General features: G+C 44.1%; 1 protein-coding gene across 2 annotated transcripts in view; it reads left to right on the top strand.

Annotated features, from left to right (window-relative positions):
* The window catches only part of ABL1 (ABL proto-oncogene 1, non-receptor tyrosine kinase), a 122503-nt gene that overhangs the window by 35247 nt on the left and 60509 nt on the right, over positions 1-26747 (top strand). Inside the window, exon 1 of one of the 2 annotated variants that reach the window (XM_053374074.1) lies at positions 19618-20014. The exons of the other annotated variant lie outside the window; for it this stretch is intronic. Within the exon in view, the coding sequence (XP_053230049.1) occupies positions 19930-20014 (85 nt within the window). The 5' untranslated portion in view covers positions 19618-19929. Of the gene's footprint in view, positions 1-19617; positions 20015-26747 lie in introns of those variants that run through there. 2 annotated transcript variants of the gene reach the window in all.

The following is a 26747-nucleotide window of genomic DNA, read 5'->3' as shown; positions in this document are numbered from 1 at the left end:
TAAGACTATCAGCAGCTGCTAGCCATCATGGCTAAGCTCTGCCTCCATGGTTGGTTGTGATGCTTCTGAATACCACTTGTTGGAAGCTACAGCAGGAGAGGATGCTCTTGTGCTTGGCTGCTGCTTGTGGGTTTCCCAGTAAGGCAGCTGATGGCCACTGTGAGAACAGGATGCTGGACTAGATGGGCCTGATCACAGGCTGATCCAGCAGAGATTTTCTTACATTCTTAATAGTGTCCCTCAGCTGATAGTTAGGTATCTTCTGTCAATGCATGAGGTTGGGTGCAGGAGCAATTCCCAGTGTTGGAAGCTACACACAAACACACAAATTTTCCTCACCCAGAGTCCAAACAAACTCTCAACTCACCCACAAAACTCTCACAATGAGCAGAATTCATGGAAACAGCAAACATCACCCTATTATCTCATTCTAGATGTGCTTTTTATGGGCAGGCCCAAGGTGGTAGTTCCTCAGGCTGCCCACAGCTGTGTTCCATTCAGTTGCACTCACCACACCCAGGTCGAGGTATAGCCGGTTTGTTGAGTTTCCTTGACCACTGGTCCTGTTAGGGATGATGGGAATTGTAGTCCCAAATATCTGGAGGGCCAGAGTTTGCCTATGCCTGCTGTGCCCTTTCCTCAACCAGCTGCTTTACTGTCTCATGGCAAGGTTTGCTTTTGTGGATGGTGCTTCCTCAGGCTGCCCACAGCTATGTCCTATTCAACTGCACTCTCCACACCCAGTTCCAGAATGTAACCAGGGGAGAATGAATAAATGGAAATTGCTTTCTTCCCCATTTTGCTTACGGAAGCCCAACTGTCAGCTGAGCGGCACTGTTGGATGGAACCCACTGTGAGGATAATTTGCTTGTTGTCAAATGCAAGGCCTTTCAGGTTCTCAAAATTGGAATTGTTCTGCTTACCTATGCTAGCCTCAGATTTGCTCTTAAAACCCTTTAGTGTGAAAATAGAACAACTAGGATTCTGAGCTCCCAAAGTTTGCAGTCTTTGCTTAGGTGCAAGACTCAGTCTGGGTGTGTTCAGAAGTTGTCTTTATGTACTTCTGGACTGTCTGGCTCCCTGCCTTGGACAGCGATGAAGAACATAAGCAGAGCCCTGTTGGGTAAGGCCAAAGGGAACCCATGTAGTCCAGCATCCTGTTCTCACAGGGGCTAACCAGATGTCCCAATGGGAAGCCCACAAGCAGGACTTGAGCTCAACAACAATTTTCTCCCCACTTGGAATTCCCAGCAACTGGCATTCAGAACTGAAGGCAGAGAGCAGGACCACTGCTTTGCTCCCAGAAATACCCAGATTTTAATGCGTTTGCTGCCACAGGGCCCAGCATCCAGCTTTTCATCTGGATACCATCTACAACCTATAATGCCCTTGTAGATAATGCTTGGGGAGCTGGGTTTACATCTCATTTCAGCCATTGACTCACCGGATGGTCTCCAGCTAGTTAGTCTTTTTTTCAGCCTAAGTCCCTCTATCTGTAAAATGAGCATGTTGGTGACTTCCTTCACAAGGTTGTTGTCAAGACAGACAGGCGGTCCCCCACTTGTAATAAGACAGCATATACTTCTTGAAGCTAACATTTTTCTTTCCATTCTTTTAGTTCCCCGCAGAACATTTTCAGTGCCCCTATCTTGGACATTGTGTGTATGTGTATGTGTGTATCTTCTGGAAAACCTCCCCAGCCCCTCTATTTTTCTAGTGTGGGTGACGTCATTTGGCCTCCACAGTTGCCAGGTGAACAAAAGAGCTGATCTCGAGGGCTAGAGTAAGTGGAAATAACGTGGCCTGAGCCATGTGTGCACAATTTGTCCAGATGATTCAAGGTGCCGCCATGGCAACTGGCAATAACAAAGAGGGAAAGAAACTGGAAAAGCAGCTGCAAAGGCGACTTCATTTTAACAGCGCCGTGGCCGTGATTTTATAAGGCTTTTTTTCTGGGATATCTCTCATCTCCCCCTTTCTGCTGTTCCTCTTATTCTCAAGTTCTACACAGTCCATGGCAGGGCTGTGGGACCTCAGGCCCTGGGAGTCAGTGTGGCCCTCAGGAGCCTTCCCAGGCAAGGGACCTGTCCAAACTATGCCCCTCATCAGAAGGGAAGGGCTGTAGCTCAGTGGGTAGAGCATCTGCTTTGCATGCAGAAAGTCTCAGGTTCAATCATCACCATCTCCAGTTAGGACTGGGAAAGGATCTCTTGCCTGAAACTCTGAATAGCTGCTGCTAGAATTTCTGAGCTACATAGACTGCTGGTTCTCACAGTATAAAACAGATTTCCATGTTTCTCCACAATGCCCTCTGAAAGTGTTTTTATCTGAATGGGATGGGTCTTTGATTTGTGATAATGCCTCTTGCTTGTCTGGATGTAAGGTAGGTGTGATTGATTGATTGATTGATTGATTGAATTTATACCCTGTTCTTCCGCCACAAGGAGTCCAGGGTGGCAAACAGATACACAGTTTAAAACAAAAACAAAGCAAAAACATTCTAGAGCAGATCAAAACACCCTTAAAACATTTAGAATTAAATGCATCAAGAAAGGCAGTTACAGCTAAAAACATTTTAAAAGGCATTTACAGTTAAAAAGCCTATTTCCAGCCAGGAGCCAGTATTCTTTAGCCACTAAAGGCATGGGGTAAACAGGAATGTTTTCAGTTTCCTTTTGAAAGTTAATGGTGATGGAGAGATAGGCACACTACACTAGGGAGGGCATTTTGCAGCAGGGGAGCCACCACTGAAAAGCACCTGTCATGGATAATAATTACCAGCCAGGCAGCCCCCAGAGGCAGCTCTACCAACAAGGGCTCACCTGCTGATTGTAGGGTTTGAGATTTGTATTGTGGAAGGTGCTGTTTTAGATGCTTTGGCTCCAAGCTGTTTGGGGCTTTATATGCTAGGACTAACACCTTGAATACATCTGTGTATTCAACATCTTGAATACCTCTGACTTTTGCAAAGCTGAAATGTAGCTTACTATACAATGGTCAGAGTTGGACCTGTTGCTCCTAATACTTTTTGCCTCCCACTTTTTGCCCACTGCTTGGACATGGCCTTCAGGAGGTCCCACATGAGGGCATGTGGCCCTCAGATTAAAGAAAGTCCCCCTAACACTGATCTCAAGGGCATTGGGTGGCTCTGTTTTTGACTTTTTTAAAAAGTGGCTATTTTTACTTCCAGAGTTTATTTAGCCCTGAATTTTCACTTCAGGCAACTAATTGTACAGTTCATCTCACTGTGTGAAGACATTTGGTGCCAAAGGTATTCTAGAGATGGCTGTGTTTTCAAAATACCTGCACACCATGTATTGCTTTTAGGAAATCCTGCAGGGTTTGGAACTGGATTTATTGTCGCTTAGGTACACAAAAGGTACCTCTGTGTGCCCTAGCCTTTAATAACAATGAGAAGACAGTTATATTGTAGGATATCTCCTGTCCCCTGAGGCTTTGAAACCTTTCCTGTTTTCAAAGAGAGACTTCCTGCAAAGTGAAATTTCCTTTTGTGTTAAATAAAACGTACAATATTGCTTGAATCAAAGGTCTTCCCACAGCTTAATAATGGTCAATTTTGGTATGGTGTGTGTGTGTGATTTTCTGTACAGATATCATTTCCAAGCTTAGCTTAGTTTGGGGAGGAGTAGAGTGGCTGCAGAGTCATATCTAAGGCTTGGCTAGGCATGCTGTGCAAACCTGGTGAAAGTTAAAAACCAAGGTTCATAAGCCAGCAACAAACCATGGTTTCAGATTGCGGTTTGTTGGCAGTAGACAACAGTTAAACTGCTAGGACAGGGTTCCTACCCAGTGTTAAACTGCTGGGGAGAGGGTATTTGGACCTGGGAAATATGCAGGTGGGGAAAGTGTAGAGCATGCTGCCCCGCCCCCTGCCTGGGCTCTCATGATGCATATCTGTGTGGAGAAATGTGTAGTTTTGGTTCTTCCGAGGTCCCTTCTCTGCCTCATTGCTGTCTTTAAGGCAGATCTTGTGACCAAAAACAAAACCAGTTTCATTACATCACCAGCATACAATTTGATTTTGATGGGCAGCACTTAGATTTATGTTTTATGTACAAGAAGTTTTTGCCCTCTGAAAGCAGCCAACTTTAGAAGCATTATGGTACATATCCAGTGAAGCGGAGCACTGGAAGATTCAGAACAGACAGAAGGAAGGAATTATTCATGCAGCACAGAGTTAAACTATGGAACTCCATCCTACAGGAGGCAGTGATGGCCACCAACTTGGCTGGCTTTGAAAGAAGATTAAAAGTAGAAATTCATGGAGGAGGAGACTACCAGCTCCCTTTACTATTGAAAGCTGTAATGCTTATTAATACCAGTTGCTGGAAGGAATTGTTAGCGGGGGAAGTTGCTGTTGCACTCAGGTTTCTGCTTGCAGGCTTCCCATGGAGGCATCTGGTTGGTCACTGTGAGAAAAGGATGCTGGACTGGATGGGCCCGCTTTTTCCTGATCCATCAGGCTGCTCTTACACGCTTATGTAGTCCTTCATGTTCCAAAAGGAAGCCTTTTGGGGTGTTATGAGTGTGTGCCAGGAGATAAAGTGTGCTTCTGTTATCAGACATTTGGGAAAGAACACAATTCTGTATCCTCTTGCTAACAGTCCCTTTTTGGGAAATGTGACTCCGTATCTTTGTGCTCCTTGGCTATTCTCCATCTTGCAGTCCATTTCCATGACGGTCCAAAAACCTGTTGCTTCAGCAGAAGGTGCCAAGAAAACTCTATCCATGTGTGACTGGCCTTCTAAAAGAGTTTTTCTTTCCTAGCCTTTTCTAGATTCCTTAATATTATTTTCAACATCTGGAGGGACACATGTCCTCCCTGTTCTTCAGCACCCATGAAACAGATAAAGAGAAGGAAGAGATACTGCTGTGTGTGAAATTGTTATTATTTATTGTATTTCTACTCCACCTTTTTCTCATCACGGTTCTCCCCCTTCCCATTCAATCCCCCCCAACAACCCTGTGAGGTAGGTTAGGCTGAGAAGCATTGTCTGTGATCCAAGGTCACCAAGCGAGCCTCATGGCTGAGTGGGAGTTTGAATCTGGGTCTCCCAGGTCCTCACCACACTACTCCATTCTGGCTCTTAGGCTTGGCTTAAAGATAAATTAAGCCTAGTGTTGGGAATTGAACCACCAGAAGGTCATGTACTTGGGGGTGGAGGGAATCACGTTAGGCTTGGGCCCATTTTGTTGCTATCAGCCTTGATTTAATATTTGTATTTTGCTTTTCAAACAATAGTGTTCACAATAATACTTTTTTTTACCTTTAAAAATTTATCTAATAAAACCTATACATGGCTTGATTGTTAAAAAACACCATCGAAGCAATTTACAAAAAAGAGAAAGCAATAAAATTATCAGTAAGAAAAAATAAACAATAATTTAAGATATTAAAAAAGTTTTTTTAAAAATAGACTAAAACTGTTTAAAACACATATCAATTTTTAAAGTATCTGGGTAGGGTTGTCTAAACAAGAATATTTTTAGCAGGCACTGAAAAGAGTACAGTGAAAGCTGCTACCTGATATCAATAGGCAAGGAGTTCCAAGGTATAGCTTCTGCCACACTAAAGTATCAAGTTCTTACAAATGTGGAACGGGTATTATGTGGCACCTATAACAATGCCAGTTCCACTGATTGAAGCGCTTCAGTGGACTTATATGGGGTAAGGAGATTTTGTAGGTAAACTGGTCCCAGGTTGTTAAAGGGCAAATTTGTAGTGACTACAATTCAACACAAACTCAGAGTGATTCAGAATATCAGAAATGGTTGCTGATAACTAGCCCTGTGCCAGTTGATGTCCTCTCTCTCGTTCAGTAAGGAAAGGGCTCCAAGCTTTGATAAGGCCCACTCAGAAAGGCCAGTGGTCAAAGATGTTGGGAGTTGTAGCCCAGCATGGAGGATCACAACTTCTACATCTTTGCTCTAATTTGGTGATTGTACTTTTTTTTATGTTGGCGTCACGGTATGTATGATTTTGATTTTAAAGACGTTGGGTTGGGTTGTAGATTTGAAACATATCCAGTGAAATAATGGGGATAAGAAAAATATAACTTGCTTCGAGAAGGGTGGTTACCCAGTTTCTGTGTTGTAGTAAACAAGGCAGGTGGCAGCTTTTTAATGACAAACAGGTTTAAGAACATTAGAAAAGCCTGCTGGATCAGGTCAGTGGGCCTGTTCTCACAGTGGCTGACCAGATGTTTATGGAAAGCTTGCAAACATGGTTTGAGTACAACAGCAACTCTCCCTACTTTTGATCCTCAGCAACTGGTATTCAGAGGCAGACTGCATCTGATACTGGAGGTAGAACATCAGAAGAGTCCTACCACAATGGCTGGGCAGATGCTACTATGAGAAACATGCAAGCAAGACCACTCTTGCTACCTGTGATTTCCGGCACCTGATATTCAGAAGCATTACTGCCTCCAACCATGGAGGCAGAACATAACTATTGTGGCTCGTAGCCTTTGATAGCTGAATCCTCCACAAATCTTTCTAGTTCTCTGTTAAAGCCATCGAAGTTGGTGGTCATCACTGCCTCCTGTGGAAGTGAGTTCTGTAGCTTAATGCACTGATCTAATTTCAGAGACTGATTGCAGTTTTATGATGTGACCAATTGCAGTACCATGACCAGACACTAGTTCTTTGAACTTTGAATAAAATATTTTAAAACTTTTACCTATAAGAAAAGTCCTGCTGGATCAGGCCAATGGCCTGCCTAGTCCAACATCCTGTTCTTGAAGTGGCTAACTGGATGCTCCAATGGGAAGCCTGCAAGCAGGACCCAAGCACATGAGCTTTCTCCTTCCTGTGGTTTCCAGTAACTGGCATTCAGAAGCATCCGACTGTGGAGGCAGAGTGTAGCCATTGTGGGTAGTAGCCATCAATCTTTGTTACAGTTTAAACTTTAATAGACTAGAGTCTGCCTTGTCAAGAACTGGCTATTCTCTATATTAGTCCCCAGTTTTTGAAGAACAAACAAACCAAATTGAGGCAGCCACCCAGATTTGCTCCTGTTTTTTAAAAAGTGCACGTGTGAAGCTCTTCCATCCTTAAAACATAAGGATTCTCAAAAAGCTCTGTTGCACTTTGACTTTGTAAACATCTCTTCTTGTTGAACTGTCTCTTGCCTTACAACACCATTTGTGGGTTTCACAGTTCCAAAGCTGTCCCTTCCTCCGTAATTGCGATTGTCAGTTTTTTTCAATTTAGCAGCCTTCAATTCTGCCAGCAGGCCTTGTGAAAGCTGCATCTCATGTGACTCAGATCATCTGATCCTCTAGGAGCCAAAACAGTCACCAGAGAGACCAAAACACGCCTTTACCTCTTGGCAAAGCTTTGCCTATCCTCCTCCCTCTTTTCTTTTCTTTTCTTTTCTTGAGCTGTGCTGTGATGGAGGAGGTGCCCCTTTAACCAGTTTCAGCAGGAATTATTGAAAACCTAGTGATCTTAGCATTCGTCTGGTGCGTTTTTTTTGGTACAGATTTCTTATTTCATTTTATAATGGACATAAAACTGAGAGAAGAGATATAATAACAGATGAAAACTAAAAGGTGAAAAGCAAAATTATAAAAGAGGCACATAGAATGAGTACAGTTGCACATGATTTAAAACAACAAGGGTTTAAGTAAAGAATATTAACATCTGATTTTCAAGCATAATTCCAGATTTGCTAGACATGTGACAAAGGTTGTCTTGAAAGCGATTGTTCTGTTGTATATGTAGTAAAAGAATGCCGAATCTTATTTAAAAAAGACTAGAAGGATCTAGTCATTGAAATATCAAATTATGTACTATTTTCTCCATTATATCTACATTCCAGAATGAGCATCAAAAATATTCCGTAAGTTCCTCAGACACATGGAGACCTTGGTACATGCAGTTCTGAACACTGATCTCAGGTGGTACGTTTCCATTCCCTATTTCATATTAAGTGGTGAAATAATATTCTCATATCACTGAAGAACTAGCCTCGCACATCGAGCCCCAGATGGCACCAACCCCTTCAGAACAGCTGGTTTCACTTAATGCACTCTCTTTAAACAAAACCCGTGTTACTGGAAGCAAGTTTTGAAATAGGCCATAGTTTTCTCGGGTTCTCTGCTGCTTTATGAAGAAGTAAGAGGAGAAGGAGGGAAGGATTTGAAAGAATTTCACGTGGAATCTGTATTGGAAAAGCATTTAGGGAAGCTTTTGTGATGGAGCATTTCCAGTCAGGAAAGACAAAGGAAAGTGTTTATTCACACAGCACAGAGTTACAGGGTGGAATTTGCTCCCTCAAGATGTAGGGATGGCCACCAGCTTGGAGGGTTTTTTAAAGAGGGAGGATAAGGTTATCAAAGGCTGCTAGCCATGATGGCACTGCTCTGCCTCCACTGTTGGAGGCAGTATACTTCTGAATGCCAGTTTCTGGGAATTTCAAGTGAGGAGTATGGTGCTGTGGTGCTCAGGTCCTGCTTTTGAGCTTCCTGTTGGGGTATCTGGTGGCCACTATGAGAACAGGATGCTGAATCAGATAGGCTCCCTTTGGCCGGGCTCTTCTAAGAAGATCTATTGTGATAGCAGAACTTCCATGCCCAGGGGCAGTCTACCTTTGAATCCCAGATGAAGGGAAACAGCAACTGGAGAGGGGATGTTGCACTCAGGTCCTGCTTGCAGGCTCTTCTTCTGTTGTAATCTGTCTATCTGTCTGTCTTTATTTTTTAAATTTCTATTCCGCTCTTCATCCAAGGATCACAAGATGAATATAGAAACACAAAAATGCGTAACATAGTGAGACGCCAAAGCAGTTTAAAAGGCCATAGATTGTTCAATTAGCCAAATGCCTGGGAGAAGAAGAATGTTTTTGCCTGGCCTTAAAATATATGTAACAGAGGCACCAGGCAGAGCCTCCTTGGGCAGAGCATCCCATAAGTGGGGAGCCTCCACAGGAAAGGCCCATTCTTCTGTTGCCAGCCTTCGAACCTCTCACGGAGGAGGTACACTAAGAAGGGCCTTAGATGTTGATTGCAGGGTCCAGGTCAGTTCATATGGGGAGAGGCGGTCCTTGAGGTATTGCAGTCCTGAACCATTTAAGGCTTTATAGGTCAAAACCAGCACTTTGAATTGTGCCTGGAAATTAATTGGCAGCCAGTGTAGTCGGATCAGGATCAGTGTTATATGCTCAGACTGTTTTGCCCTGGTGGGCTAGAATTCTGGCCACAGAATTCTGCAGAAGCTGAAGTTTCCGAACTGTCTTCAGAGACAGCCCCACATATAATATATTGCAGTAATTAACCTAGAGGTTACCAGAACATAGACAACAGAAGTTAAGCTATCCCAGTCCAGATGGGTCGCAGCTGGGCCACCAGCTGAAACTGATGGAAGGCACTCTGTGCCACAGAGGTCAACTGAGCCTCAAGTGACAGCAAAGAATCCAGAAGGACCCACAAGCTGTGTACCCACTCCTTCAAGGGAAGTGTAACCCAATCAAGAGCAGGCAACCTCTCATCCATCTGGTCTAGGGAACCAGCCACTAACAGTGCCTCAGTCTTATCTGAATTGAGCTTCAACTTGTTGGCTCTCATCCAGTCCGTTACTGAGGCAGGATCACAGTCCAGCACATCCACTGCCTCACTTGCAGATGTAAAGGAGAAGGAAAGCTATGTGTTATCTGCAAATTGTTGACTATGTACTACAGAACTATGTACTACTGGTTGACTCCACTCAGTGTTTTCATGTAGATGTTAAACAGCATAGGGGATAAAATTGAACCTAGAGTAACCCCTGCATTAAAGGCTCCATGTGGCCGAAGAGCACTCCCCAAGCAACATCCTCTGTAAGTAACTATCAAAGTAGGACTGGAACCACTGCAAAATGGTGCCACCCACCCCTAACTTGAATAGCTGCCCCAGAAAGATCCTATGGTCGATGGTATCAAAAGCCAGTGAGAAGATGAAGAGAATTAACAGGGGCACATTTCCCCTGCCTCTCTCCCGACAGAGGTCATCATGTAGGCTGACCAAAGCATTTTCTGTGTCCAAACCGGGCCTAAACTCTGATTGAAATGGATCAGTTTCCTCCAAAAGCCCCTTTCCCACAAAGGGGAGATTGGCATCAGGCCCCTCTCACTAGGAGCCACTAATAATCTCCCTGGCCTAGCCAGCTGTTGTCTCCCTGCTAGTTTTTATCAGCCAAGAAGTGCAAGGGTCCAGAGCGCAAGTGGTTGCTTTGAGGATCCAAGCACCTTGGAATCCCCCCTCTCCCCAGTTCTTGTACAGAATCCAAAGAGAATCTGGCAGTAGCAGTTGCTGCTGAGCTGACCAACAGGTCGAGACACCATTGCATTATTTCCCCTCTGCCCTCCTCATCCCTTTTTCTTTTTGGTATTGCATATTTTAGATTGTAAGCTGCTGGGGCCGGGACTGTCTCCCTCAGTTTTTTTTTCTTCTGAATGTATGTAAAACATTATAGGAAGCTTTCTGATGAAGAGCTGAGGCAAAAAAAAAAAAAAAGCTTTAAATCATCATCGTCGTCGTTGTCATCGTCATCATCATAAACTGTTGTGAGCAATTTGCATGGCAGTGAACTCTATGAGGTGGCTCTAAATGCCTAAGAATCTGTGGGCACCTCTGATGTCTTTTAAATGAGTTGTTGCTTAAATCCATGAATCACTTCCCTCATTGATTTCACTGGGCTGGGTGTATGAATGGAATGTTATCTATGGCTTGAGGGTTTTTTGTTCTTTTTGTTAAACTTCATATCTTAAAAATGTGGTGGCCATTTCACGCTTAGCAAACCCTGTTTTTTTCCCTCCCCTTCCAACCTCTTTGATGCCTTGGAGTCTTCCATGTGCCTTTATGGGTTCCCTCTTTCCCCCCTGCCGTTTTGGGGCAGGGGATGGGGAGGAAGAGGACTGAGAGTGTGTTTAAAGTGGAATCACTCAAGCTCCTTTCATAAATCTCCTTTTAAGAAGTCCTGAGGAGGGTGTTTCACACATGGAATATCCTCATTGGCCAACTTCCAGGTAACAGAGCCTTTTAAATAAAGGATCTGAGGTGGGGCAACAGTGACAGGGAAGTCTTTACTTGGGGCTTAGCAGAATAGCAGCCAGGCTCCCTTTATCACATACACAACCCAACAGGACAATGACAATAATCCACCAACAGCATACAAATCAATATGGCTAACCTGATCCAAAACACCCACCCACCTCACTCACACACGAAAACAAAGATCACCACAGCCAATCACAAGCAAACAATCACACCCTATGCCAACCCCAACCTCTCTCACCACCAAAGGAACACAAGTGAACAACACAAGCAACGCTGACACCAAACTCTACATACATTAAACATAATAGAAACACCGCCACCTGACCCCACCCCCATCCATCTTCCCTCTCTCCACCCCCCCTTTCTTTTTTCTTTCTTTTTTCTTCTCCCCCTAATGCCTCAACAAATGAAACGGATTTGTAAAAATGTTACATGGAAGAAGAAAAAAAATACGAGGCACTACACTTCTGTAAAACAAGAAAATCCTTAATAAAAAATATTTTAAAAAAAAGAATAGCAGCCAGGCTTTCATAACTCTGGATTTCCTCCTCTGCATCCTTAAAAAAATTAAAATTAAAATTGGAGTTTTGTTCCTTCAGTTGGCAACTACATTGGCTTGGTGGACCAATCTAGAACAAAATCCACAGTCATTTCCCTGACCAGCATATCCCATAGAATCATAGAATTGTAGAGTTGGAGGGGAACTCAGGATCATCTAACCCTGTTCCCTGTAGTGCAGGAATCACAATTAATGAATCCCTGACAGATGACCATCCAACCTCTGCTTATAAACCCCCAATGTAGGAGTATGCATCACCTTCCTGTCAGAAAGTTCGGAATCTCCTTTCTTGTAATTTGAATCCTATGCTTAGGAGCAGGAAAGAACAGCTTGCTCCATATTCCACTTGACAGCCATTTAGATACTTGAAGGTGGCTATCATAACTCTACTCAGTCTTCTCTTATCCAGGCTAAACATGCCCAACTCCCTCGACCATTACTCACAAGGCTTTATTTCCAGACTCTTAATCATCTTGGTCACTCTCCTCTACACAACTTCCAGCTTGCCAATATCTTTCTTAAACTGGGATGCCCAGAACTGGACACAGGACTCCAGGTGGAGTCTGACCAAGGCAGAATGGAAAGAAGGTAGTTGTTGATCTGAACATGAGGCACAAAATGAGTGAGGTTGGATCTGCAGTGAAGACGAGCTCTTAAATCCTGAATCTAAAAATCACCACAGAGCAAGGGATGGCTTTGTAGCCTCTGAATAAAGTGTAAAATAGAGCCCTGTAATTTTTCTAGGAAGGTGTGATGTGGTGGGAGGCAAGTTTGATTAAAAAACAACACCACCATGTGCACTCCTATCACATGACAAAATATTCTTAGCCCCCAAGTGCACTGGACACTGTTTTCTACAGCTATTTTCTGGCTCATCGCCCATGAAACGTGATGAGAGGAGAGAAAGGCTCAGCATTCCAAAGAAGCAATTTTCTTGACAAAAGTCAAAGTTATTTGTTGTGTTTATCCTGTATGAGCTTTTGCGGTTCAGTGGAACTTTTCTCACTGTCATTGCCTGGAACTTTTTAGTCTAGAGAGAAGGCGAGTAAGAGGAGATATGATGGAAGTGTATAAAATTTTGCTTGACGCGGAGAGAGTGGATAGAGAAAAGCTTTTCATCCCTTTATCTTAACACTAGAACTTGTGGACATCCAATGAAGCTGAATGTTGGAAGATTCAGGACAAATAATATGAAGTCCTTCATTCAGCACATAAACTGTGGAACCCACTCCCACAGGGAGGCAGCAGAGATGACTTTAAAAGAGGATTGGAGGAACAGAGTATCTATGACTACTAGCTGTGATGGCTATACTCTGCCTCCATGATCAGAGACAGTAATGCTTCTGAATTGAGTGCTCTTGCTATTTGGTCCTGCTTGTGGGCTTCCTACTGGAGTATCTGGTTGGCCACTGTGAAAACAGGATGCTGGACTAGATTGGCTCTTGCCCCGATGGAGCAGCCAGGCTTTTCTTGCATTCTATTTCCACTGTCAGAGACAGTATACTTCTTCCGTTCTCAGAATCACAAGTGGGGAGAGTGTTGCTTTTGGGTCCTGTTTGTGGGCTTCCATAGGTGTCTACTGTGAGAGCTGGATGCTGGACTAAATGAACCATTGGCGTGATCCAGCAGGGCTCTTACGTTCCCATCACCTGCTGACCTTAACTTGACTGTGCATCAGTCTGAGTCCTGGAAACCCTGTACAATTTTGGCAGGGTGGCTCACCACAGGGGCAGGGAAAGCTTGTTTAGCTTAAGGGCCACATTCCTTTCTGGGGAACCTTGTGAAGGCCACATGCCAGGGGTCAGCAGGATCAGTTGCAAAAAATGAGCAGAGCAGTGAATGCAAATTTTACCTTTCTGTGGCAGGCTAATTTCTACACAATCACATCCTTCTCTATCCAACAATAGCCAGTGTGGTGTAGCAGTTAGAGTGTCACTCATGAATCTCACTGAGTAACATTGTGCCCAGTCACTGCCTCTTAGGGTTATTGTGAGGGTAGAAGGGGGAGGGGTAAACCATGTATGCTGTCACCTCGAGCAAGCAAGATCGCTGAGTGCAAGGATTGCAATCCAGTCAGCCAAAAAGCCCCAACAACACTCTGGGTGCAAAGCAGGGAGGGCGTGTGGCCTGGGGAGAGTACCGAGGGCGAAATAGAGAGTGTTGAGGGGCCACATTTGGGCCGCAGACCCAAAGTTCCCCACCCCTGACTTAATGCCACAGTCCTTAAGGCTCTCCCCCCCCTTTAACACAATGAGTCTTGTGGCACCTTTAAAGACTAAAACATTTTTTATCTCATAAACTTTTTGTGTGCTGCAGTTCATCAGAAGCAAAGCTGCAGCTTTTAAAACAAAAATATATATTAAATGCAAACCCCACCCCCGATTTTCAAGTAGGCTTCAGAAGAGAGAAGCAAAGCACCTTCTAGGGTATGTAAGAATGTGAATATTTTCTCAGCTGTTTGCAACTCAAGACAGAAAGAGAGGCAGGTCCAGCACTGAGAGAGAGGAGTCCTGTGGAGACCAGAGGAACCTGCCAGGGTTAGGCTGAGCTCAGCAGGAAGTGGGATCTGTGGAAGACAGGAGGGCCTTGACACCATTTCTGTTGGCAAATACATGGTGCCCAATGGCCATTTTCCACCTGCACTGTTAGAGACAGTGATACTTCTGAATGCCAGTTCCTGGGAATCACCAGTGGGGAGGGTGTTGCTTTTGCACTCATGCCCTGCTTGTGGACTTCCCACTGAGGCATCTGGTTTGCCACAGTGAGGAGAGGATGCTGGACTAGATGTGCCTTTGCTCTGATCCCACAGGGCTGTTATGTTCTACCTCCACTGTCAGAGGCAGCGTGACTCTGAATACCAGTTTTGGGGAATCACAGGTGGGGAGAGTATTGTGTTCATATTCTGCTTGCAGGCTTTCATTGGGGTATTTGGTTGGCCACTGTGAGAGTAGGATGCTAGGCTAGGTTGCCCCGCTTTGGCCTGATCTAGCATCAAAGCTTTTCTTTTTTTCTGCCTCTCCTATTGGGGGCCAGCAATACATTGGAATACCAGCTGAAGGAATCAAAAGTGGGAAGAGTATTGCTATTGTGCACTTATGTCCATCCACCTTTTAGGCTTCCCATTGGGGCATGTGGTTGGCTCCCTGTAGCCTGATCTAGCAAGGCGCTTATGTTCTTACACCCACTCCACTTCAGGCCTGGGGCCTTCACTTGCATCCTGATGTCATCCAAGCTTTTGTTTTCCAAGATGTGCTTGGATCAAGCAAAACTGCTCTGCTGGATCCGTTTCCCCGGCTGAACATTTGTTTGGATAACCTTTTGGAATGAAAAGGGGCTCCTCATTAAATGTGGGTTTGGGAAGGGTGCTATTATTCCCTAATAATTCTTGCAACTGCTGTTTTGGAAGCTGGGGGAGGGGGACATGGAGAGCAGGGGATGTTTCATTGTACACCCTTCAGTCGAAATGCATCTGAAAAGATCTGAGCTGGCAAGTTGTGTGTGTGTGTGTTTCTTTCAACTGCCCTCAAGACAACTCTGGAGAAATAATGGCTTATTCCTTGTTTAAGTCGCATCCCTGCTGTGTCTAACTCTTTGTGTAAAAGTTCGGGCATATATTTTCTACTCCTTTTCTTCTTCTTCTTCCACTTCTTCTCCCTCCTCAGATGTAATTTGATCGCTCAGGCTTGGTCCTCTTAACTCTGGAAGAAGGCTTTTATTAACTCTTTCCTCCCCGCTTGGAGGAGTGAGTTTGTGAAGAGTGCTGCTATCTGTAACAGGGTATGTCAAGGAAAAGGGCAACCCTAATGATCAAGTGGACGAAGCGACTCCTCTGCAAGGAAAATTTGCAGTGTTTGTGGCTTTTTAGTCTACAAAAAAAAGACAACTAAGAGATTACATGACAAAAGTTTATAAAATTATGCCTGGCATGGAGAAAGTGGATAGAGGAAATTTTATCTCCCTATCTTTTAACACCAAAACTTGTGGGCATTCAATGAATCTGAGCACTGGAATATTCAGGACAGATAAAATAAAGGACTTCTTCATGCAGCATATTGTTAAACAATGAAACTCTTTCCCAGAGGAGGCAGTGATAGCCTCCACTTGAATGGCTTTAAAAGAGGATTGGACAAATTCATGGAGTTGAGGGCTATCAACGGCTACTAGTCATGATGGCTAACTCTCTGCCTCCATAGTTGAGGCAGCAACTGAATACCAGTTGCTGGAAACCACAGGAAGGGGAGAATGCTGCACTCAGGTCCTGCTTGCAGGTTGCCCTTGATAGGCATCTGGTTGTCTGCTGTGAGAAGAGGATGCTTGACTAGAAGGGCTGTTGGCCTGATTCAGCACTAACCTATGGCCCTTCTCAGCTGAGGCTTACCCCTAGTGGCTATGACACAAAAGTTAGGAATAGACTAGTTGGCAGAAGTGGGATCACATGCCCAACATCTCTGTATGTCTGAATCTGTTGTGAAAACAGAGAATCTTAAGCGACCCTGGATTCAGCATGCAAGTGGCAGATGGAAATATCTGTGCTCTTGAAAAGGAAATCTGGAATATCAAAGAGACCCACCCATCCTAGATTTTTTGGTTTTGCAAGTAGTGGAAACAAAATTTTCCCTCCCGGTTTTATCGCTCTAATTTGGGCTTGAGGGAAGAGAGCCATGAGGCTCTTTAAGAAGGAGAAGCTGGCATCAAAGCACAAAACTGCTCAGATTTCCTGCTCATCTTCCTTTCTTCGGCATGGAGTGTGTTAACCTTGTTGTCCCTCTCTTGAGCGTTAATAGGGGCAGTCTTAGTAATCCCATTTAGTAATTCCACTGGAATTCTTATGGAATTCTGCATTCCTGCAGCTGCAGCAGTAGACAGACCTCATGCTATGGAAAGCAGGAGGGGTCAGAATTGCTCAGTTTCAGGATATGCTCTTGTGATACTCCCTGCAGTGTGACTATGCTGCAATTTCCCAGAACTGCTGTCCTCAACTTGGGAGGGTCAGGATTGCCCCATGCTCTATGTTACATAATATTCAGTCTTGTTTTGTTTTTTGGTACCTCCACTGTTGACAAAGCATTATTTGAAAAATGTTATGATATACCATATAGGTTTTTGGCCCAGTGCTGTGGGGTCCACTCTCTCTGGTCACTTTCCCCACCCAGATTAACCCACCTACTCAGACAGAAAGGGAGAAAGTGTGCTCACTCTCTTTCACATACTAATAGACACATACTTAGCTTTTCCAAGAAGAAGAAGAGGATTTGATACCCTGCTTTATCACTACCTGAAGGAGTCTCAAAGCGGCTAACATTCTCCTTTCACTTCCTCCCCCACAACAAACACTCTGTGAGGTGAGTGGGGCTAAGAGACTTCAGAGAAGTGTGACTGGCCCGAGGTCACCCAGCAGCTGCATGTGGAGGAGCGGAGACGCAAACCTGGTTCCCCAGATTATGAGACTACCACTCTTAACCACTACACCACACTGGCTCGGGTCGGGTGAAAAACTGGATCCAGAAGAATGAACAGTTATTATGTCATACTAGAGACCAGGGATTGAATCCTCACTCAAATCATTTATTTAATCAATATATTGGGTTACTGCTTTTGGTTTGATTTTATATGTTGTGGTCTTGTTGTGAACCGCTCTGAGACCTCCAGGTATAGGGCGGTGTATAAGTTGAATGAATGAATGAATGAATGAATGAAGTTCACTGAGTGACCTTGGGTCACAGCCATTGCCTCTCAGCCTATAACATACCTCACAGGGGTGGAATGGGGATTAAATGAGGAGGGGGAGAACTGTGTACACCACCCTGAGATCCTTGGAGAAAAAGGTGGGAAATAGATTCAATCAATCAATCAATCAATCAGTCAGTCATCAGTCAAAGAAGCCCTGAGAAGCACATAGAGTTGAAAGAGGGAGTTGGGAGGAGCATCACTCCTCCAATTTCCTCCTTCAGCTCTATGCACTTTTCATAGGAGAAAAGTGGCAACTGCGCTCTCCATCTCATGACCAAGGGAGGCAGTGAGTAGGGTGGGGCTCAGAGACACTGAGGACACCTGGGGAAAGATCTCAAGGGCCACTGTGACCATGGGTGCCATTTTGAAAATAGGCCAGGCACAAGGTGACATATAAGGGCCTTTGGGGGGGCTGTTTGTCAGCCTCCATGAGAAGCACTGGTGGCTACCAGTTTGTAGCTGGATTGTGACTATTATTATTATTGAATTTATATACCACCCTATCAGGGTGGTTTACGGAATAAAATCTATCCAGTAGATAGAGTAGCAAGTGGATGAGTACCATACTAAATATTTATAGCAAGGATAAAGCTCATGGATAACAGAGACAGGTTAATGAGAAAGGTTCATTTATTTCATAAAAGAAAGGACTTCTTCACACAGTGCACTCACTCCCAAAGGAGGCAGTAATCCCCACCAACTTTGAGCTTCAGAAGAGGGTTGGGCAAATTTGTGGAGGATAAGGCCATCAATGGCTATTAGCCATGCTGGCTATGCTCTGCCTCTGCAGTTGGAGGTGGTAATAAATCTGAATATCAGTTGCTGGAAACTGCAGGAGGGGCAGAGTGCTGTTGCACTCAGGTCCTGCTTGAGGGCTTCCTATAGGGGCACCTGGTTGGCCACTATGAGCACAGGAGGCTGGACTAGAGGGACCATTGTCTTGATCCTATAGGACTGGTCTTACGTTCCTAATATGGACTCCTTTCTTTCAGCATAGTTTTTTTTGGGGGGGGGGGAGCAGACGAATCTCCTGGCTTCCATTAGGATTAGCTTCTATATTCTCACTATATTCTCACTTTTCTTGTCTTTGAGTTCTGTTTTACCATCTCCAGAAAAAAATCTGAGAACCTCTGTCTCATGCTGCTGTGAAGCTAGAAAGCAACAGATAGTTGTCTAAACATGTCTACCCACTACCCACCCCTTAAGAATTTCTAAAGGGCTGAGGCCACCACCTGTAGAGTCTCAGCTGACCCTTTTCTAGTGAAGTGTGGGGGAGAATTTCAGTTTTCTTATCCTTTCAATAAGAAGCTGACCAGTTCATGCTTGTTGAACCAGTACAAGAACTGGAGCACAATGATCTTTCAGAATTCACACTCCTCTGAATTTTGCAACCATGTACTCCATGCAAGCAGTAAGTATTAATAAAGAGCCACTGTGGTATGGTGGTTAGTGTCAGACTAGGGCCTGGGAGAGACCAGAATTCAAATCCCCACTTGGTAACCTTGGTCACTGCCTCTCAGCCTCACCTACCTCATAGGGTTGATGTGGGGATTAAATGAGGAGATATAGAACCTTGAGCTCCTTGAGGGGGAAAAGGTGAGATATAAATGCAATAAATAAGTAATAAAAAACAAAAATGCACAAATTAGAAAAATGTGTATGATGGTACCTCGGGTTAAGTACTTAATTTGTTCCGGAGGTCCGTTCTTAACCTGAAACTGTTCTTAACCTGAAGCACCACTTTAGCTAATGGGGCCTCCCGCTGCCGCCATGCCGCCGGAGCATGATTTCTGTTCTCATCCTGAAGCAAAGTTCTTAACCCGAGGTACTATTTCTGGGTTAGCGGAGTCTGTAACCTGAAGCGTATGTAACCCGAGGTACCACTGTACATTAATGAAGATAATATACAAAAATGCATTAACTAGGGTGAGTTGCTTTGCAAAAATGTGTCTGGTCTTGGTCAAAACTGCATACAGAAATGAGTACGTTAGGAGATCCTTACCCTAAAACACTTATGAATTTTCACAATTGCAGTTAGGAGATACTGACCCTAAAACACTGATGAATTTTCACAATCGCAGATTGCTGCAGAAGTGTGGAGAACTGGATTTAGAATTTGGAAAGTGAGAAACTCGAAAGAAACTGAAATTGTTAGTTTCATCCCTCCCCTCCTCTGCTTGGAAAGCGGAGCCATGAGGGGTTAACATGGGATGGGCGTTCCTTTCCTGATGTCACAAAGTCAGACAACCAAAGCCTGAAGGGGGCCCTTTGTTGGCAGTTCAATGTATGCAGCCTCTGCTTGAGTTGGATGTAGGACGGAGCTGGAAAGTGGGATGGCAAAATTTGGGAGCTCTCATTTGGCGTAATTCATCATAATAGAAAATCAAAGAATCATTAAAAAATGGATGATCCACTGCGTTGACTTCTTCAGTTAACAGTTTTTAAATGAAGGCTGGATTTGTAGCCTTTTTGTGTGTGTATGTACCGGAGGGAACTTTTGTGTAAAGTTTTCAAGAGGAGAAGAGGAGGAGGAGGGGAGGAGACAGCAAGCCTACAAAACCAAGGGCCTTGCTCTAACCGATGAAAATGTTGGAGATCTGCCTGAAATTAGTGGGTTGCAAGTCGAAAAAGGGTCTCTCTTCATCATCCAGTTGCTACTTGGAAGGTGAGTTCAGAGCTGCAGGGTCATTTGGTGGGAGGGAGGAGAGGGAGTAGTTAATCTGTCAGGAGGGCCCCACAAAAGCAGAATTCTTAGCTCCAGACTAAGCCTCTGTTCAATTGTGCTTGTGCTTTTCCAGAGAGGGGCCAGCTGCATTGATAGGGGACTGGGCTGGAGGACTTCAGAGGGCCCTTCCCCAGAGTTAGCCTCCACTTGATGGTTTTAGTCCTTGCATGAGGGATAGGGGGAGCTGTTGGGGGTGGGGTTGGCGGCATCAAAGAAGAAGCTTATTTTTTAAGCAGTTTCTGTGTAACTTTCAAACCAGGTGATTTTTATTAACCACAATGTACAAAAAGTGTGTCCGATTCTCTTCCATTTATGGTTGGAAACTGACGAGAGCTCACTGACAATCTGCTAACAAAACCACGTATCTGTGCCTTGGGCTTCTTTCTTGCCGGGAGCAGCCCAAGAGGTTGCTTTTCAGAGGAGAGGATGAAGCCACCCGGGCCTTTGAAGAAGAATTTTAAGTGAGACCCATTCTTGAAGAGAGATTTGCATCAATTGATCCAGAAAGTTTATATGTACGTGTGTCTTGGGGTTGTGTAGTGCTGTTAGTTTGTTTTTTAATTCTTCCTTTTTGACGCAGATATTTTATTTGCATCGTTTAAACTTCACTTCTGTTGGCCTTCTACGACTTTTAACTTCACATATATTCTTTGGGACATGTCCTTAAGATCAGCACAAGAGCTTAAAAAAAAAGCCTTGCACAAGATCTAGAAGTGAAAAGACAACCTTTTAAAAAGAATATAGCTATACTCTTCCTTTGGAATATTAGAGCTCAGGATTCAGTTTTCAACTTGTGTCACCAATTGTTCATTTGGACTTGGTCAAGTTCTTTAACCTTTTGTCCCAGTTCCCCCAGGGATCAATGGCACGTTTTCCCCCATCCAGATTTTTTATTCTTTCTCTTCTGGCATTGTTTGGACTGTTCAAGCAGACCATGGCTTTCTTTTCTTCTAGGGCTTTGGACAGTGGGTTGGCTGAGGCTTTTGGATGTGGCTAATATACAAACATCATGCATGCCAGGAGCCTCCTCTTGTTCATCAGTTTAGCAAGCGGAAATGAGTCCCCGTGACTTCCTTGAGCCAGTCAGCAATATCTGTTTCTTGGAAGGTTGGCCAGTGAATTCTCCACAAAAATAGTTCTGAAAAGTGGATCATAAAAGCAGATCTTAATAAGTACCTTCAGAGCAGGAATTGTAGCCTGCTTGTAATCATTTGTTATATTTGGGGTTCCAGGAGTTATTGAGTTTGATTTTCAACACCGAGCAAAAGCAAAGGCACCCCCCCTTTACTCAAAATTTCCATCTTCTCAGTCAATTCTGCTTTTTTAAAAATAGAAAAAAATGCCATCTTATTGTAACAGTTGTCTGCCATTAACATAAGTTCTACTTGGAGTAGAGCGGGGACACAAAGAATCAGGGCTGGGAGAAAAATAAACACATTTGTAATGCGAAAAATTTATAGGAGCATTCATTAAAAAATAATTATCAGGCACTGGCTCTATGGAACATTAAGGTGAAAGGGGTGGGAGGAAGGAATACCGGACACCTAGGAATGCAGATCTGACTCCTAAGCATCGGGACACTATGCTATGTCATTCCATAGCCAGCTATCTAGGTTGGGAAGGGGTTGAAGGGTCCTGGGTCAAGATCCCTTCAACAGCTCCACAGAGTATTAATAATAATAATAATAATAATAATAATAATAATAATAATAATAATAATAAAAAATTTCAATTTATATACCACCCTTTATCAAAAGATCCCAGGGTGGAGTATAGCATTAAAAACATATTAAAGACCATCAATGATAGAAACAAAGTAAAAAGCATATTGACAGACAGCATAATAATAATACTAATAATACTACTAATAATAAGATAATCATCATAATAGTCCCCTCCCCCACACTTTTACATGCCATAGATTATTTAATAGCCATAGGCCTGGGTAGATAGGAATGTTTTTGCCTGGTACCTAAAGACATGTAATGATGGTGCCTTGTGAACCTCTTTGGGGATAGCATTCCATAGTCAGGGAGTCACCACAGAAAAGGCCTGTTCTTTGTTGCCACCCTCCAAACCTCTCTGGGAGGGGGGAAATAGAGAATGGCCTCAGATGACAAGTGCAGGGTCTAGGTTGGTTTGTATGAGGAGAGGTGGTCCATAAGGTATAGAGGTGCTGAGGTGTATAAGGCTTTATACGTCAACATCAGCACTTTGAATTTGTCCTAGAAACTAATCGGAAGCCAGTGCAGTTGTGCCATAATTGGCACACACCGTACTCTTAAGCTTCTGTTAGAGCTCTTCAGGCTGTCAGAACCCAACAGATGCTTGCCATTATGTTTCGACCATTGACTTTCTTGACTAGACCACTGTAATTCTCTGTGTGTAGGACTGTTCTTGAAGACTGTCCAGAAACTTTGGCTGGGGCAAAATAAAGCTGCTAGAATAGCCATGCCAGTGGTGAGGACCTTCCAGTCTCTGTGACTAATGAATGCTACCTGGCTGTTTTGGCTAGGCCAAGAAAATGCCACCTATTCTACATCTGAAGTGGGGTGTGGGGCAGAGAGAGACATGGCTGGCCGAAAGGGGGCTTGCAGTTATCATTGATTAGAAGCATGTGAAAATCTATGTGCACCAACAATCAGCTGATCAATTTAGCTTGCAAAGCAGTTTGAACATTGTAACTTGCAACCATTTTGCTTTAGTTATATTGGTTGCCAGTTTGTTTCCAGGCTGAATTTAAAGTACAGTGGTACCTCTGGTTGCGAATGGGATCCGTTCCAGAGCCCCGTTCACAACCTGAAAGGAACGCAACCCCCTTCTGCACGTCTGTGCACGCACAGGTCACGATTCACTGCTTCTGCGCATGCGCATGACGTCATTTTGCGCGTCTGTGCATGCACAAGCGGCGAAACCGGGAAGTAACCCTTTCCGGTACTTCCGGGTCACCACAGGATGCAACCTGAAGCAAACATAACCTGAGGTATGACTGTACTGTATCTGCTTTCCATGCAGAATGTTCCTGGTTCAACCCCCAGCAGTATCTCCAGGTAGGGCTGGGAGTGCCACCTGCCTAATACCCCAGAGAGCCACAGGCTGTCAATGTAGACAATATTGAGGTAGATGGACCGATCATCCAACTCTATATAAAGAAACTTTCTATGTTTAAATGCATAATAAAAAAGGGGACACAGATTTACATAAAAGGCAAATTTGGAAATAATGAATGAAGCAGGGGTGGCCAAACGCTCCAGATGTTGTTGGACTCCCATAAACCCCAATAGTCAATGGGATGGGAGTTGTAGCTGAGCAACATCTGAAAGTCCAAAGGTTAGCTCCCTTTGCTTTATAAAGAAATACAGCACATTTTCTCACTCCATATCTAAGGGTTTGTATATAGAAAAAGATAGATGGATAGAGCCTGCTCTATTGTACCATAGCTGTGTGCCTGTTCAGCTTGCTGTCCTGGTGCTAACTGCAGATGATCAACTTCAGGGACTCTTCTGCTGTCCCAGACTTTCCTATAAGATGTGAGGTGGTGGGCACCAATAGAATGTCTTTAAAAGAGGATTAGACAAAGTCATGGAGTAGTAAGGCCATCAATGGCTGTGTTCTCCCTCCACAGGCAGAGGCAATCTGCCTCTGAATACCAGTTGCTGGGAGTCACAAGTGGCAAGACTTGCTGTCAGGCTCAGGTCCTCCTTGTGGGCTTCCCATTTGGGCATCTGGTTGCCCATCATGAGAACAGTGCTGGACTTGATGGTTCATTCCAGCAGAGCTCCCTATGTTCAGACCTACTGTGGTACCAGAACCTCCATGCTCAGAGGCAGTCTCACGCTGTATACAAGTTGCTAGGAATCACAACTGGGGAGAGTGGAGCTGCAGTCAGGTTCTACTTTGTGGGCTTCCCATTGTGGCATTTGTTTAGCCACTGGGACCAGAATGCTTTACTGTATGGGTCCCCTTTGGCCTGATCCAGCAGCCAACCTCTTATTATGTTCTTATGGCCAGATAGCCGTTTAAATGGAGGACTTCTCTCTGTCAAGAAAAGCACATGGTGTCCCCCCCACCATGTTGCAGGTCTCTCAAGAGCAGGGGTCAGCAAACTTTATCAGCAGGGGGCTGGTCCACTATCCCTCAGACCTTGTGGGGGGCCGGACCATATTTTGGAAAAGAAAAAAGAGAATTAATTCCTATGCCCCACAAATAACCCAGAGATGCATTTTAAATAAAAGCACACATTCTACTCATGTAAAAATATGCTGATTCCCGGACCATCCGCAAGCTGGATTTAGAAGGCAATTGGGCCGGATCCGGCCCCCGGGCCCTAGTTTGCCTACCCATGCTCAAGAGTTTTAAGCAGAGGTTCCCAAACTGAGGCTTGAAGGTTTCTTGTTTCAAGACTTCAACTTCCTCCAGTGGCAGGGCTCTTTATTGCCCTCCTTTGATGTAGCCACTGTCTGCATGGAGATAATTAAGCATTACAGAAACACCAGTAGAAAACACTACTCCAATTGTTATTGTTGTTTAAATTACAAGAAAGTAGTTTCTGATTAATCCTTAGGAAGAATGTTCTGATAGTAAGAGCTGTTCAACAGTGGAACGGACTCCTTCGGAAGGTGGTGGACTCTCTCCTTCCTTCGAAGTTTTTAAGCAGAGGTTGGATGGCCATCTGTCAGGGATTCTTTAACTGTGATTCCTGCATTGCAGGGGGTTGGACTAAATGGGGTTCCTTCCAACTTTGTATGATTCTATTCCATACCTGGATATGAAAGACACTGCAAACTCACAAGCCTTGTCTGAGTGTTCAGCAGACATAATAAAGAAGTGGAAGGTGTGATGAATTGCTAAACTACAAACTGTATATACTGATCAAAGCCTTGTAGCTTATTTGAGTTATCTGACACTGCCGTTCAGCAATCAGGTGGAATTTATCACAGCATAGTGACCATGTGACTGCTTTGCCTTTATTGGGAGGGTGTGGGTAGAGAACCTCTGATTTTTGCACTGGCAGAATGTAGCCCTTGGTTCAGAGGTTAAGAGTTGTGTTGGTTGGGAAACTGCCCTACTAGAAAAACCAACTAACTAACTGAAACTATCACAGGGACAAACAAAGGAGGGTGCCTTCACCCCATCACATACACACGCCTAGAAGACTATGACCACCCCCCAAAAAACCCACATACAAATCAATATGGTTACCTTAACCCAGCAACACCGCCCCCCCCAATCAAAACACACTGCAGCCAATCAACAACAACCAACCATGCCCTGGGCCCTCTGATCTCTCCTCTGCCAGCAAAAATAAGGCACCTATCCATGCAACACTTGCAAAAAAACCCCACTCATATACTCTGTAAAGGATGAGAGGATTTTTAAAATAACATTTTTATGAAGTCTCCAAAAACATTCTAAGGCATTTATCACCATATGCATTTTTTTTTAACATCCAAAGTTTCTTATTGACTTCCCACCCCATCTTCTTCGTAAAGAATGAAAGTTTACTGTCCCTCTCACCCTGCTTCTTTTTTCTCCCCCTCTCTCCTCACTTCTCTTTCTCCCTCAGCCCCACATTGCCGGCAACAAAAAAGGTCTCAAATTGACTGTAATTGGCTTGTGTGAAATACTCCATGACTTGAAAACAGAGACACTGGATGTACTTTTGTTACTCATGGAAAATCTTTTAATAAAAATTGATATTTAGAAAAGATTTGCATTGGTTGCCCTGTCCACTTTTTGCCTCTAATCCCATGCCTCACTGGTGCCATGCAGCCCCTGGAAGGTTATCCAAGAGGGGAAGTGGTCCTTGGGGTGGAAAAAAGCTGAAAAAACAGTGATGGAAATAGTGTAGGGCAAGAGCATCTTGGGAAATATGAAAGACACACACACACACACACACACACACACTGATGCTGAGCTCAGGATCATTTTGTGACACACGATTAGGTTTCGCCAGGAGCTGGGCTTCTTCAATTTTGTCCTGAGGTTGTGAAATGTTCCCTCTTGGGAGACTTGCTCATCCCCTTTCAGAGACTGACAAAAACATTCTTTAGTCTGCCTAGACCCGTTGATCCTACTACTGCTGTTTGCTCTGCTGCTCTTTTAAAAGTTTTATTGGGTTTCAACTGGGCTAAATGTTGTGTTTTAATCATCGTGGCAGTGCCTTAGATGTTTTGTGTCAAAAACAGCTTTGATAACTACTGTTAAGAAGTAGTTGGAAGGACAGTTCCACAGTGGCAGAGCATCTGATTGGCATGCAGAAGGTCCCAGGTTACATCCCCAGCAGCATCTCCATGTAGAGCTGGGAAAAGACAATCCCTGAAACTCTGGACAGCCACTGCCAGTCAGTGTTGACAGTATGGAGCCAGATGGACCAAAAGTCTGATTTTATATGAAGCAGCTTCATGTATTCTTATTTGATTCAGCTCTTTATTCAGAACCATGATGACTAGAATCGTTCTTTTTTGGGGGGCATAGATGAATGGTAAAAATTCCTGTTTTGCATGTAGAAGGTCTCAACTTCAATCTCTGGCATCCCCAGTAGGGCTGGAATAAAACTCCCAGACCTAAACCCTGGAGAGCTGCTTCTGCCAGTCAGTGTAGACAATGGTGAGCTAGCTGGACCTAGGGTCTGACTCGACATAAGTCATCTTCCTACATCCCTAGTGGGCAA

This window comes from Podarcis raffonei, chromosome Z (genome assembly GCF_027172205.1).
Source record: "Podarcis raffonei isolate rPodRaf1 chromosome Z, rPodRaf1.pri, whole genome shotgun sequence".
Classification (NCBI taxonomy): domain Eukaryota; kingdom Metazoa; phylum Chordata; class Lepidosauria; order Squamata; family Lacertidae; genus Podarcis; species Podarcis raffonei.
This window is presented reverse-complemented; position numbering and strand designations above follow the sequence as displayed.